The sequence below is a fragment of the Ambystoma mexicanum genome, chromosome 9 (genome assembly GCF_040938575.1).
Source record: "Ambystoma mexicanum isolate Mex_15411 chromosome 9, UKY_AmexF1_1, whole genome shotgun sequence".
Taxonomy (NCBI): domain Eukaryota; kingdom Metazoa; phylum Chordata; class Amphibia; order Caudata; family Ambystomatidae; genus Ambystoma; species Ambystoma mexicanum.
In genome coordinates this window covers 1,239,339,610-1,239,354,496 of record NC_090931.1, presented here as the reverse complement: position 1 = coordinate 1,239,354,496, position 14,887 = coordinate 1,239,339,610, and the positions used below count along the sequence as shown (strand labels likewise).

The 14,887-nt window shown below is 46.5% G+C and overlaps 1 protein-coding gene across 6 annotated transcripts in view; it reads left to right on the top strand.

Annotated features, from left to right (window-relative positions):
* Nucleotides 1-14,887, top strand: part of SLC35F5 (solute carrier family 35 member F5) — a 1,900,137-nt gene that overhangs the window by 874,495 nt on the left and 1,010,755 nt on the right. For all 6 annotated transcript variants that reach the window (XM_069616580.1, XM_069616583.1, XM_069616584.1 and 3 more), the window contains 2 exons: nt 10,900-10,981; nt 13,020-13,107. In XM_069616580.1, the coding sequence (XP_069472681.1) occupies nt 10,900-10,981; nt 13,020-13,107 (170 nt within the window). The remainder of the gene's footprint in view (nt 1-10,899; nt 10,982-13,019; nt 13,108-14,887) is intronic.

Below are 14,887 nucleotides of genomic sequence, written 5' to 3'. Positions count from 1 at the left end.
TCTCTCCCCATACACCCCCCTCCCTTCATTCCCTCTTTATATCCTCTGCCTTTCCCAACAGGGTCCGGTCTCGGACCCTGTCACACTTGGCAAGACTGTGAAAGAGTGCAAGACTTTTTTTAATGCAATCATTCATATTATGATTGTGCCGGTTTTTCACTCTACATTGCTTTTCCGGCATTACTTTGACATCTTTGGTCAATGAACAATTTTAATCTGAGAACTAGGCCCAGTGACCTGTTTTAATGTTCATTGTACGCGAATGGCAGCAAATTGCTAATGGTGCCTATTCAAAGCTGTATTGTGAGAGGTTGGTAGACTTCATTCTGTGTAGTCATCCCAGATAAGCCTGTTACCATCTTTTTTCGTTTTGAAAAATAAATATCCAGACCCTTTGGAGGTGTCTCCAATGGTGTGAAGCTGCCTAAAATGTCTATATTGTTGCAAAACTACTGTCCTTGGTAATGTGACTTGTCGTCATTCTGACGTCGTTCCAAGAGCTTTGGATGACTCTGGGGACTTTGAATGACAATTTCCAAGTCTGCTGGCCAATGCAATGGTATACCTGAAGGCAGTAATTGTTGGGATCTCAAGAGTCGCCCTCCCCATCTTAAGAGGCCCCTGATGCGTCTGTCAACCACTGTCCCTTACCTGCATTATCTTGCGTTCTTGAAAGTAATGCATTCTGTGACGAACTACTCAGGTGGCTGTTACTGAGAGTGGGAGGGAGCCACAAGTTAAGTAAAGTACGGATATTGTTCCCAACCAAGGACCCCCTTCCCAGAAAGACCTTGCTAATTCTCTGCAAGCAGATCTGCAGCTTAACAGTAACCGCATGAACCATGTATTCCGTCACAACCATGATCCCTGGGAGCTGTGTAAGAGTTGCAACCAGATTGTGAGTGGTGTAGAACTGCATTCTATGTGTGGCGCTCTGAGCTAATCCAATTAATTGTTTCAAACCTGTAAACCAACCAAAAGACCTGATGAAACCCACTGGGGCATAGCCAATGTAAAGCATTGCTAGAAACGCAGGGGTAGATGACTGCATATACATGTCTCCAGGAAGGTAGGGCAAGTGAGGGCTTTTTCAGGGACCAACAGAGGTAGCATGGAGAGGGAAGGGTGCAGTACGAGAGCCACACGTGGAAGGAGAAAGATGCAGGGCACTAGAGCGCTGAGTGGACAGGGATCCCTGAAAGACCTGACGGAAAAAGGAGAGACAAGCAGACTGAGACTAAGTAGAGCTGAGAATACTGCCCCGGGGTGCAGGGGAGGTGAATGCCTGGCATTGCCTAACTGAGAAAGCGGGGTGTGTAATGAATTTAGGGAATTTGTTCTTTCTCCCCAGGGGGCGGGGGGGCTTTGGGACTAGGGTGGTGATCCCACTATGATTAACGTCCCCCCTGAGGCTTAACACCCATGTGTCCCACCCCACCCCCCAGCTGACGAGGCAAGCAGGATCTCACTGTGGGTGGGTCCCCCTGCTCCCTTAGGAGATGAGGAATCCCCAGGGAAGAGTTTCACTCCATCTCCCTGTAACACAGAATCGCTAGTGTTTGTTGGCTGTATGGAAAATGAGCAGGACAGTAATGTACAGGTACCTTTTTAAAAGTATGTGGTTTGGTTTCTGACCTGTTTTTTTAAATGATTTGTATTATTAAGGTATTTATTGAGCACAGACCGAGCTTCAGGAAGCAATGGAGCACTTTATGAAATGACATGATGTGGCATTTATAACGCGCATATACACAAGTGTTTCAAGGCACGAGGAGGTAAGGGAGGGGAAACAGGGAAGACAGACAGCGATCCTACTAGGCCAGGTGACATTGATCGTGCAAGTGCACGGAAGGGGGAAGTGCAGGGGGAAGGAAAGTGAGCAGTGCAGTACATAGGATGACAGTAAAATAAATAAAGACAATAAAAGTGCAGACATCGGGTGTCAAGTGCTAGTAGGGGCTGTAGGGATACAGCAACAGTCCCTGAGTGCAGAGTTGCCAGGGGGACAGTGCAGGTGTTCGGACCTGGGCCTATGATCAGAGGTTAGCCAGGTAAACCAGTGCAGTTTCAGATTTACAATCATAGCGGGAAGAATAAGGCTACGGAGCAGAGAAACAACAGAGTGGGGATCTAACAACAATAAAGGGAGGGCATTAGTCAGCAATGGATCTACAAGTAACCAAGAGAGGAACAGTGGGGGATCAGATTGACTAGTCTTGTGTTAGCTGGGAAGTGGACACTGTATAGAGCTAGGTGTTAGGGAGGAGCCATTCCTTGCAGAGGACGTCCACAACTGGATCACTGAGAGGCAGGCATTGAGCCTGTGCATGACTTCGATGGAGGATATCCTGAGTTATAGCAATGTGTTATCTGCGTATTGGCGGCTGTGGAGGTTGTATGGAGCAAGGCGGGTTCCAAGCGTTTCCATGTAACATTTGAAAGTTCACAAGGGAGAGGGTGGATCCTTGTGGGACTCCTCAAGAGATGGGTAGAGTTGGTGATCTGGAGAAATCTGTACAAACTGGTGGCAATTAGCAAGGTGTGATTTAAACCAGTTGAGGACTATCCCTCTGATCCCCTTGCTGCGATGTAGATTGTTGGTAAGTGGCTGGTGGTCTACTGTGTCAAATGCTGCTGAGAGGTCAAGGAGAACCAGGAGGCAAGGATGGCCCTCATCATGGATTTTAAGGGTATCGCCATTCACTTTGTCGAGGAGCCGGTGAATGCCCCTCCTCTGGTCCTGCCCCCTCACCACCATCCCGTTGGAGTTGCAGGCGAAGAGATACAGTTGGGAACCCATGCAGTAATCCATGCAACATTCCTTTACTATGTTAAGTGTATGAAAGACAATATGCCCTCAGGCACCCATTCAGATTATAACCTCACGTAGAAGCAGAGGAAGGATGCTACCAGGAAGGGTGCCCACTACCAAGATGCCAGAATGCGGTTTTGAGTAATATGGATGAACTCAGAGTAAAGTCTGAAGATGACAGAATTATTTCCTAAAGGAGACGTATGAACCTATGCTGAAACGATATGAAAGTACTTAAAACTGACAATGTAACTGAAGTACGAAGAGAAACATGGACCTAAACACAAAGTAATTGTGACTATAAGAAGATAATATAACGTGCTAACCTATAACTGTAAATGCGCTGTAACGTAAGGTAGAAAAGATATAGAAGCTTTCTGAAAAAGAGGTATACATATGTTTTGGAACATTTATTTATTTTTTGTGCATTTGTTAGGTGCTTATACAACCAGTACATTGCGTTTCAAAACGCCCATGGGGCAACAGGTAGGGGAACATGGGATAGAAACAATACACTGCAGGCTAAAGAAGAACCTACTAGGCCTTGTGAGCATTCAGAGCGTGCAAGTGCAGAGTGAGGAAAGGGAAAGAGGGGGTAAGTGCTGGAGTGCCCCGTGCTCATGAGTGAGCAGCAGGTGAAAGTGCCAAGTGTAGGAAGTGCTACAAAACTTTTCAACTGTACAAAATACATGGGTAAATTCAGGCCTACTGTGGCGAGGCCATTGAGTGGCGAGGCAAGTGCTGTGGATAGACAGAGGCTGAAGGTGATTGGCTGTGGGAGGCCAGGGCCCCGAAGGACACATAAGGGGACTTGTCACCAATCACAGCGACTATGAGGTTAGCAGAGGACAGAAGAAGGGAAGGAGGAAGTGAAAAGGAAAGTCTTGAGGAGCTTCCGGAATTTGAGGAGGTCTAGCTCAAGACCAAGAGGAAGGGGGAGGCTGTTGCATAAGAGGGAGCCAGCTGAGGAAAGCGAACGAGAGGGGGGAGTGGGGAGTATTTAGTAAGAGCAAGTTGCAGATAGCATGGTCCCAGGGCCAAGAAAGCCTTATGGATGATGCAGAGGGATTTGAACCTGGTCCTTGCAGCAACCGGGAGCCAGTGGAGAGTTTTTAGGGCAGGAGAGATGTAGTTCCTGGGCTTGAGGGCAGGGATAAGTCTTGCTGCCCTATTCTGGATTAGCTGGAGTGGTCGTATAGAGGAAGAGGGTAGATTCAAGAGAAGGCTATTTCAGTAGTCGAGCCTAGCAAGAACCAGAGCTCTGGTGACATTGAGCTTCTGGGGGAAAGTGAGAAAAGGGAGAAATCCTTTGAGAAGAAAGAGTTGAAAGTTGAACTTCTTGGCAATGTCCTTAATGTGAGGTAGGAAGGAAAGAGAGGAGTCGAAGATGACTCCAAAGTTTCTGGCTTCAGATGAAGGAGAAGGGGGAGAGCCCATGGAGGATGAGGATAGCCAGAGTGAGGGGAAGAAAGAGGAAGCTGGCGTCCCAATATGAAGGCATTGAGGCAGAGATTGTTGGAGGTGCACCAGGACTGGATGGTAGATGGGCAGTCTGGGATGATGGAAGATGCAAGAGGGACGGCAGGAAGTTTGAAAGAGCTGCGCTTCATCTGCATAGCACTGGAAGTTGGAGAAGGAGGAAATGATGAATGCTAGTTGAGAAAGATGAGTGTTAAAGAGCCAGGGGGAGAGGTTGGAGCCCTGGGGGACACCACAGGTGGAGAGAGAGGTAGGTGAGGAGAAGGTACCCAGAATAACCTGGGACAAAAGGTTGGTTAGGAAGGTGGACAGTCAGTCCAGTACCTGTATCATGGAGCTGTTTTATGAGAATGGAGTGGTTGACTGTGTCAAAGGCAGAGGAGATATCGAGTAGAATGAGAACAGCTGGAGAGTTAGAAGCCAGAGAAGTGAGCAGTTCTTCACAAGTGTTAAGGGGAGCAATTTCCGTGCCTCTGGATGCTCGGAATTCAGATTGATGGTCGTGGAGACAGCCAACAAGATCGGTGTTAGAGGTAAGTTGGGGGGAAGGCCAGCTTTTCCAGGAATTTCCCGAGGAAGGGTGTGATCGAAATAGGGCGGTAGTTGGCTGGACAAGTAGGGTATGCTGAAGGTTTTTTCAGGCGGCGGTGCAGAAGGGAGTGCTTGAGGGGGAGGAGGGGAAAGATACTGTAGCGAAAGAGTGGTTGCAGAAATCAACGAGTGCAGGGGCAAGAGAGACAATGTTGTCCTTGATGGTTCTGGAGGAGCAAGGGGAAACTTGTTTGGAGGAGACCTTCTTAGAGCAGACAACTGTGGTGACCTCATCGCGTGTGACGGGGAGAAGGAGAGGAGAGAGGGGAAGGAGGGTGGGAGGCCATAGGAGACAGGGGGTGTCGGAGTGGTTGGGGGAAAGGATAGCAAGGGTGCTCAGGATATCCAGAGTTCTAGTGATGAAGTGTGTGGCCAGTGCGTTGCAGAGGGCCTGGGATGGAAGAGGGGAGGAGGAGACTGTGTAGGGGTTGGCTAGTTCCCTGAAGATTTTAAATAGTTCAGCTGTTAGATTCACCAGATACCTGTGCCTGGATGTGGGCCAGTTTCTTGGCATGGATGGAAAGTCTGTATTGCCTTTGGAGCAGGCAGCAGGCCATGTTATCAAAGGGTGAACCTGAGGTTTGCCACTTCGTTTTGCAACTCTGCACTTGTGTTTTAGGGCTGCAAGTTCAGGGTCTTACCAGGAATTACACTTCGAGGCAGGTTTCAGACTGATCCTCATGACTGTGGCAAGAAATTCCAGTGTTAGTAATGGTCAGGTGGAGGTTGCTGAGAGCAGAATCAGAGGTAGTTTGGGTGGGGGGGCGAGAGGGGATGAAGGTGGATGGGAAGGCATCAGCTGACACTCGTTTCATCGGACGGATGTTCGTGAATGAGGTTGGCTGGGCTGGAGGAGGTGCGGTCAGAGGGCCAAGGGGATGCAGGTAGGAGGAGAGAGTTGTCTGACCAGGAGAGAGGTGTGATCAGTGGGGCGAGGGGGGAGAGTGAGAGATTGGTGTGGATGAGGGTGTCAAGTGGGTGCACTGTCGAATGGGTTGGCCCAGAAGGGAGAATGTAGAGGGAGTATGAGGTGCAGAGGTCAAGGAAAAGAGTGGATGCTGTGACAGAGGAGTCCAAGTGGATGTTGAAGTCGCCCAAGAAAAGGAGTTTCGAGGAGGTTGAAAAGGGAGTTGAGAGGAGCAGAAGTCAGCCCATTCAGAGAGGAACAGGGTGGTAGCGCCAAGGGGCCTGTAGATGGTGGCAATGGTCAGAGAGGAGGAGGGAGAGATGACCAACTTGCAAACCAGGGTCTCAAAGGAAGAGTAAGGCCCGGGGGTTAGATGGAGGAAGGAACCCACTCAGGGAGGATTAAGGCAAATTAACCCCACTGCCAACACGGTTAGGTTGTTGCTTGGAAATGATTGTGTAGCCATCAGGGAGAAGGAAGTCAAATGCAGTGACTGAGATGGCATTGAACATATCTCAGTAAAAGAGTATGTCGAGCTCAATGACTTCAAGAAGGAGTCAGATTTCGACGGAGTGTTTGTTGGCTGAGTGAGCGTTAAGTGTGGCCACTTAAAGGAAAGGAGGTTTCTACTTTTGAAGCTTTTCCGAAGAGGTGTGGTACACCAGTCAGAGGGGGAGGGACTGAGAGAGTGGTTGTTGGGGGAGAGGTAGGTGAAGTGAAAGAAGTTGATGAGGAACAGCAGGCACCGTCTAACAAGAGGTTTGGTTGAGGACCCTGAACCAAGTTAGTGCCAGTTTAGTAGACATTAATGATACATTGGGATGAAGGAGAAGCCCGCCAAGAGGACTTCCAACTTGGTGCCACTATTAATGGGAGAGGCTGTGAAAGGGGAGAGAGTAGAGATGAGGAGTCCAAAGATCTGGGGAGGAGTCGGAGAAGACGATGTTGGTTAAGACCTGTCTGGATGTTGCTCTGACATAGGTGTCTGCAATGGGTAGGCCTGGGTTGGCACTCAGAATGTCTTTTTTGTGCTTTTTTTCCAGACTTCGTGAGAGAGAGAGAGAGAGAGAGAGGGAGGGTAGGTGATAGTGTAGCAGTTAGAGAAGATAGGAGAAATGGAGAGTGCCATCAGAGTGGCGGAGGATAATTGAAGGAAAGAGGGTTGGCTGCACTGCACAACCCTAGCAGAACTCACCAGGCGGCCTAGTAGTTGCAGTAGGAGCACAATCAGCAATGCAAAAAATGGTTGCAGGATGTTATAGATACACACACCAAGGTTTGAAATTCAAACAAGGCACACAATGCAGTGAGGAAGAGGAAGATTTGGTGAGGCAGGAAGGCAGAGTGAGAAAGGCGCAAATTACCCACTTGATGGTCTGCAGAGAGCATGGCGGTGCAGGCAGACCAGTTCATGTGGGCACCGGCAGCATCAGGAGGCCACCTCATGATTCAGAAAGTGTGGGGTGGGGGGGTAATACAGAGGGGGCCCTTCAAGCTCTTCGATGCCCGGACAGGCACAGACGGGGCCTTTGAGTGAGTCAGCTTCCTATTGGGAGCGCAAAGCCAATCAGGCGCAATACAACATGGTCATTATGGAGACTGACGTAGGGACTCCAATGCAGGGCAAGGCGGGCCATTTTATGAGGCATCCAAATGCCTAGGGCTCGGTAAAAAAAGCAGATTGTGGAGTTAACACTATTTGGAAAAGAAAGCTGCAAACTTTGAAATGCCCAGTTTGGCTTCCGCTTGTCGTAGTGAATAACTCACATGTTGGAGCCAAGAGCACAGAAAAGGCCTCTGTAATAGTGGGAGACCCTTCACCGATGCTGCCTTGCTGTTCTGCGTTTGCGGTGTAGAGGAGGGCCTGGCCCTCCTCGCACTGCGGGCTGGCTGAATGTCAACGGCCTGTGTTAAGAAATCAACCCTGTTACCTCAAAAGACGAGCCTTGGATTGCAAATTGAAGGACCGATGAAGCCATTTTTTCGCATGCAGAATAAGGGAGTACCTTGGCCTGGCATCGAGAACGCTATTTCAAGCGATGGGCGCAAGGCACAAAGCAAGTCGAAGGAACGGACAACATGCACAAGACAAATTTCTGCTAAGAATAGGAGAGACGAGGATATCTGCAAGTGCCAAGTATTGAACAATCACAAGGGTAAAAGCCTACGTGAGGTGGAGCGAGCAAGTCTCTAAAAGGCCAGCAAGGGTAATGGCTCCCTGTTTAATAAAATTAAATAGTCCTAGATAAGAGGCTGAAATGGACAAAATTGTTGTCTCCTAACACATGACTCAGAAGTCGAAAATAAGGGCTATTCATTAAAACCCAGACAGAGATAGTGGTCTGCTAATACCCCCCTCAATGTTCTAGAACAGTGAGCAGACTACGAGGTCAACTACAAACAGATGGCCTTGGCTAAGGATCAGGTCGATGACATAGGATGGACTAATTGGGAAAACAAGAAATTAATTGACACATCTCAAGCACCTAGGTTTCGTATTCACTCACATGCTGCTGAACAAGCCGAAAGTCCAAATTGGATGGTGTTGCCAACCAATCATAAAGCCTACCACGCACTTTACATACAATGTTGCAGTTACCAACCTGCTGCCATATTCTCTGCTATAATCAGTATACTACCTATGTAGAAGTAGCTCAGGGCGTGTCCTACAGACAAGAGAAAGCCAATGAGATATTAAGAATGATGATTCTATAAGTAGACATGTTCCGCTAATCCAGTCCCTCCCGGTAGTAGGTTTTGCAAAATGCCATGTATTATGATATCATAAATGACGTATGAAAAAGTATATAAACCCTGTTTAAACAAGAGGAGGTGTGATTATGCATGCATCTGTTTTGATAGCTGTACAACTCCCTGCTTTCTTCCATTGAGATTAAAACAGTATTTTACCATCTCCCTTGGGGCTGTCCGGTTATTTGGTGTAAGATATTTACTGGTAATTCCATCTAGCGCATAGAGGACGCTTCACAGTACTAGAGTACAACCTTATTGACCTGTTGCCGCCGTCCTTTCCTGGACAGCGGAACCTATTGATTTTCCCATCTCATTTCAGGGATGAAGATAAATGTCTGGGACACAGACATCAGAGGAGAGAGCCAGCCTGAGGGCGAAACACAGAAGCCTGTGCTGGAGCCCAGAGGAGGGAGAGCCTCCCTTCCAGGAGGAGCCCGGAGACATGACCACGCAGAGAACATGGTGGTAGAGGAAACCGGAGCCTGATGAACACTGCCAAGTCCAGGAAAGCAGAAAGCCCAAGGAGCCCAGAACTGCCTAAACGAGGGAGAAGCGAGTTGTGCCAGAGTAGTATATAGGTGTGCAGCTGGCCTGCCGCCATCGGTCACAGGCAGGAGCAACCAAACGAGGAGACCCAACCACAAAGACTTTGGAGTTGTGGTTCAGCCACAAACTGGGAAGACTCCTCCCCTGAGCACCACCGCAGGAGACCAGGTACATGGCAGATTGGAAGAAACGGGCAGTGAGGCACCTAGGGAGCCCATGAGGGGCTGACTCAGAGAATACCCCACGAGGGGGTGAAAGCCAAACAATAACCAGAGAGGTCGGATGGCCCATGAGGGGCTCAGCCACAGAATTCCTCATATGGATGTGAACGCCATACTGTATCCAGACAGCTTGAAGGGCCAGATAGCCCATGCCGGGCTAAAAGATGTGATAAAAGCCATAGCAACTTAAAATACCTAGTAGGGGTGAGCAAGAGACTGAATATAAAGTTAGTCATCGTGATTCATCAATGCTGTTGTTGCAAACAAAGTCCAAGTTTAGAGAACAAGCTATTCCAAAGGGGGTCAACTTTTGAACTGTTTCTTGCATGGCAGTCCCTAGCAACCCACGCTAGAAAGAGGGAAAATCTTAAAGGACCGAATTTTGACCTGTAACAGGCCAGAGCCTGAGAGAGAGAATCAAAGACACAATTGGGTGGGCAACAGAAACCTGTGGGAACAAACTTACTTAGGCAAAGTTCATTTGTGGTAGGGATAGAGCATAGGAGAGTGTAGGTTTGGACGGAGGACAGAATTTTTGGAGATATTCTGATGAGTACCAGTTTTTCTTTTAAACTAGTGAAACCCATCATCTTAGCTACAGGGATTGTTTCGGCCTTCTTTTCTTTAATACCACTTTTGAACCAGGTCTTCTTCTCCGTCTCCTATGCCTGACTTATCACAGGTGCTGTAGCCCTAGAGCCTAGTAAGCTGGTCGCTTAAACCCCTAGGAGCTACCGTGGGCAGCAAGCTGGTCGCTATAACTTAGATATTGAATTTGACTGTATTTTAAGGTATCAAAAGCAAGTTTGGTGTTATAACCATAACATTGTATTTTGACCAGAGAATCAGAGCGAGACTCTAACGTTCTGATTCATTATTGTGTATCCCTTCAATACAACTGAGAGATTGGAATGTTTATTTCCTTCCTAGAGCAACCCATAAGACCTATAGGCATTTACTCAATTTCCCACCCTGACCCAATGCAAGTCGGTTTGAAACATGTTTAATTTGTTGTGTGTTCTGTTGGTCACCACAGCAAGTAAGGTTTTCTCTTACTGAGACATGTGGTGCTTGAGCTCTGGTTCACTATCCCCCCTGTAATATGGGCAGGGCTTAATATTTGGCATGATTACTTTGACTTGATAGTTTATAAATAAAATTGCAGGGGTGGGGGAGGTTTGTTTATACACTTTCTCAAGATCTCGAGTGTTACTACTTCGGTGAAGAGGTAGATAGAGGTTAGCTTGCCTTTCTGCCGGCTTGCAGGATCAGAAGGTACAGTGTTTGTTGATTTACAGAATGAAGCCATATTTTTTAAGTAGGTCTACCTTTACGGGGAAGTTGAACATTTTCTTTCAGCTAGGAATCTGGAGCAGAGGTGACTTTCAATATATCTGGTCCCACTTACATGATGCTCTGAACCTGATAATCAATATCCTAAGCAGTTCTCTCTTCTTTGCAGTACTGAGTTGTTCTACTTGTATAATTTCAGAGATGTTCCTTATTCCACCTCTAAAAGAAATGCACTGTGATGTCTCTTAAAACTGATCTATGTGCTCTGTAAATTCACTATTTGTGTTCATTTTCAGTGGTTCTTGGCAAATTATTCTTATCAAGAGGCACTTTCAGAGACACAAGTTGCAATAGTAAATATTTTATCTTCAACTTCTGGTAAGATGGCCTTTAATGGCACTTTTATTTTACTAAACTGATGCATATTAAACATTTAAATGCAGTTGTTGATCTTTGTTGTTTATTGATGAGAAGCAAGTGACTAAAATATATTGAGAAACTCGTACGCTGTCTCTTCCATCTTGTTTTTTTTAAATGACTTAGTCGCCATCTGCATACATAATACATGCCTTTTAAGGATCATCCATTCATCTACCTTTGATGAACGCCTAATGGGGTGGGTAGATGCCACATTGACCTATCACAAATTATGTCCATGTTCGTAGCACTATCTTTTAGTAACAGATGTTCAAAGTCAGATGGCAGCAGGTTATTCATTACCAGTGCTATGTAAAATGTGTATGGCAGTCTGTTGGTTGTGCATATTTATGTACCTTGTTCCATCGCCTAAACCCAGACCTCTGGTTATTTAGTGTCACTAAACCACCAGCGCTAAATAGCCAGATGCTGAACACCAATTAATATGCTCAGTAAGAAATAGTGAAGCTGGTAGAGTGGATCAATACCTTGCTTGCTTGTAGCGTGGTCCCTACTTGAGGCTTTTCAACACCTATAAGGTAGAATTATAAGTGGTAAAACACCTGAATGTAGAAGCAATTTACTTATTGCCATTCAGAGTGTGGGCAAGAGGCGGAGCCACTCAGACCAGTGGATCCGGCTGCAGAGTAGAAGGAGACAGATGCCCGAGGGACACGTCGTCCGCCAGACAAGGAAGCGTGGAAGACCTTAAAGGCAGAGGCCAAGCGAAGTAAACCGGACCTGGAGGCACAACCACGTACAGGATGTGGTGGGCCCGGAGCCCGCAAACAGGCACCAAGGCCAAGAAGGGAGGACTGGGTCCTCCACTCTCAGGCCAAGTGCCAACAAGAGAAAGCTGAGATGAATAGAACATGAAGACCGCTAGCATCCAGTGCTGAAAAGCAGCAAGCCATGGAGAACACTGCCATCACTTATGAGCCAGACCCTCACTGGAGCAAGCACCGCAACATAGCGGGTACGCGGGTTGCCCAGATCTGAGGGAGGAGAAGAGTGTGAGCGGGGAAGAGGGAAGGACTGCCCTAGCCGCTTCCAAACGTCACAGGGATCTCAGAGAAGAGACATCACGAGACAAGCAACCGAGAAACCTGAGCAGCATAAACCTTGACATGTCCTGGGGCCCCAAGAAAACTAAGAGCCAGAAGCAGAGTGGGGCTCATGGGAACCCTAAAGAAAGAAGTGAAATATTGGATCAGGGGGAACCCAAAGGAGCCACGTGGCACAATAAGCAGAGTGAAAAGCAGAAATGAAAGTACCACAGGGGCTTACAACAGTTGGTCGAAGTGGGGAAGAGATCGACCAACTTGGTGGAAAGACCTGGGAAATATACCTCCACCTAAATAAGTATGGACATTTTGTTTTTCCAGGAACCTGAGACTTGGTTCAAACTTTGAGGAACTTTTGATAGACTAACTAGAAATGTTTTCTTTGACAAGAACTGTTATTTACTTCTCCCCATGGGATCCAGACCGAGGGGGGATTCTTGGGACAGCCAGACACACCTTTGAGGAGAACCACCAAGAGTGCAGGGAACTCTATTTTTATGTTTATGGTAAGTGGTAGGGCCAGTTTAGTGGTTGGGACTGGACCATGGACTATTTTTATATTTTTGGGTTATCGACAAGCACCTTAGTTTAGTTATTAAGCAAACTCCCTTTTGGTAATAGAGCCAGCGAGGCATTTTCCTTTTAATTTAAATAAAACTATGTTCTACATATCCTCTGGTCCAAGTCCTCCTCCTGGTTTGCCACACCAGATAAAGAATTACAGTGCATCATTTATTGAGGGTACGTATGGAGCACTACTCCTTGTAAAGCACTTGCAAAGTAAATTTTAAGCTTGGCAGACCTCTGTAGTAGTTGTTTAGATATGTACATGTTTGTTCAAATGAAGAATTATTGAATTTAATTGTCTGACTAGATGATTGCTGTTTGGTATACACTATGCTGATGCAAACACTTGATATCCTTTAATTCTACAGGACTTTTTACTTTAATACTTGCTTCAGTGTTTCCCAGCAACAGTGGAGACCGATTTACCCTGTCTAAATTGATAGCTGTTGCTTTAAGGTAGGAACAAAAGTATTTATTCTTCCACTTCTTAGTCATGTTCCAAAGGGCTTGTGCAATCTCCTTAAATAATTGATGCTAGCATAATTTTGAGTTTCATATAGCACCCAATGTGTGGCTGTGAATGATTCAAAGCAATGTTAAATCAATATTTCCTTTTTAAATTAGTTTTCATTGTAGTTCTTCTATTTGTGAGGAAGGCATGTGAGGGCACGCCCTTAAACGCTCACGCCAGAAAAAATACAACCCGCTAGGGAAAAAAGGCCTAGAGATTTCTTGCAAGGATAAGATTTTTTACTAACACAAATAAAATAGGTAGGCCAGCAAAGAACTCTGCTGCGCGAGAACGTTTTGCCAAAAAATAGTATAAGCAGAAGGTTATAAGGAGACACCTCACCATTACTACGTCACACATATACAGTAAAAACCTGCGTGGCTGGTTGGTGAGATCCTATACATGGACGGCCTGCTCCATAGGGGATACCAGGCTGCTATTGGTCCAAGCCCCGTCCGTCCGTCTTCAATCACATGCTGTCAGATGGGCTCATCTCTTCAGGGAATGAAGGTCACGTTCCTCATTAGTTATTATTGTAAGACATTGCTACTCTATAATTATGGCGTGCACCTGGGAAGCTCTGGGACTGGCACAGGGGGAGGCTTAAGATCCTGCTGACCCACACTCTCTCTCTCTCATTCCATATCGCACTATCCGCACCCAAGGTTTCCACCTTGCATTACAAATTGTGTCATTATGAAATAAGGTGGAATGGCTGTGTTCTTTTAGATCTTTTATGACCACTGGCTTTATGGTTGGTGGTCTGGGGGGTCAACTACTGTCGCTGAATTCTGGGGTCTTGGACTGGGGCTGTTGTGGGCGTCATAACTCATGGTGGCCTGGGGATCTGCTTTTGGCCTGGCTGTGATACATGTGCATTGCAAAGCGCCTGGTATTGTCTCGCGTCCTTGCAGGGCACATTCCTTTTTGGGATAACACGTATTCGCAACAGTTATGGAACAAAGGAAAGTTTCTCTAGGAGCTTGCATCGTGGGTCTCTATCAGCAGCGCTTGGGCCTGTTCAGGTTTCTTCGTTGGATATGTGTTTACCACACAGCCTTGCAGGGCCGAATGTTGCTACCATAACTGCAAAATGTGTGCTTTCTTATGTGTGCACTAAATCTACGCATTTATATTTAATATTGTGTTTGTGCAGGTTTTTTTAGCGTGCCCCCCTGGTACATCGCAAGTGTGGTTAAGGGGTTTGCCTTACTGTAAAGCGCCCAGGGGGTGGTAGAGGTTAATTTCCTTCCACATGGTATCAAGCAGTAGACAGACACAATGGATACACATTTTGAAAACCTTTAAATAAAGTTTTAGTCGTGTTGGTAGAAAATTAAACATTAGCAAACACATCCAAGTCAGTCTGGTCAAAATAAAAAGTCCTATACTAAGAAAACCTGACCTTGCCCTCCTTAGAATAACAAAATGTGTTAAGGAAGACAAAATTTAAATGTTATCTCAAAAGGAAATGTCAGAGTGGCTTCCGCACCAACTCCCTTCCCCAGATTCAACCCCACGGGGTCTAGAGTCTCTTAAAAAACAAAGGATGGGTGGGTGGCACAGTCCTGTCAGTCTTGCACACTTTGACTTACTGGTACAATTCAACAGTTCAATCTTAGACTTTAAACTGATGATATTTCATTCACTTATTTAGGCTTCACCTGCCTTTCCATCAATACTCAGTTCATATAATGTCACTTTCTTACTGTTCCGCGCAGGCTT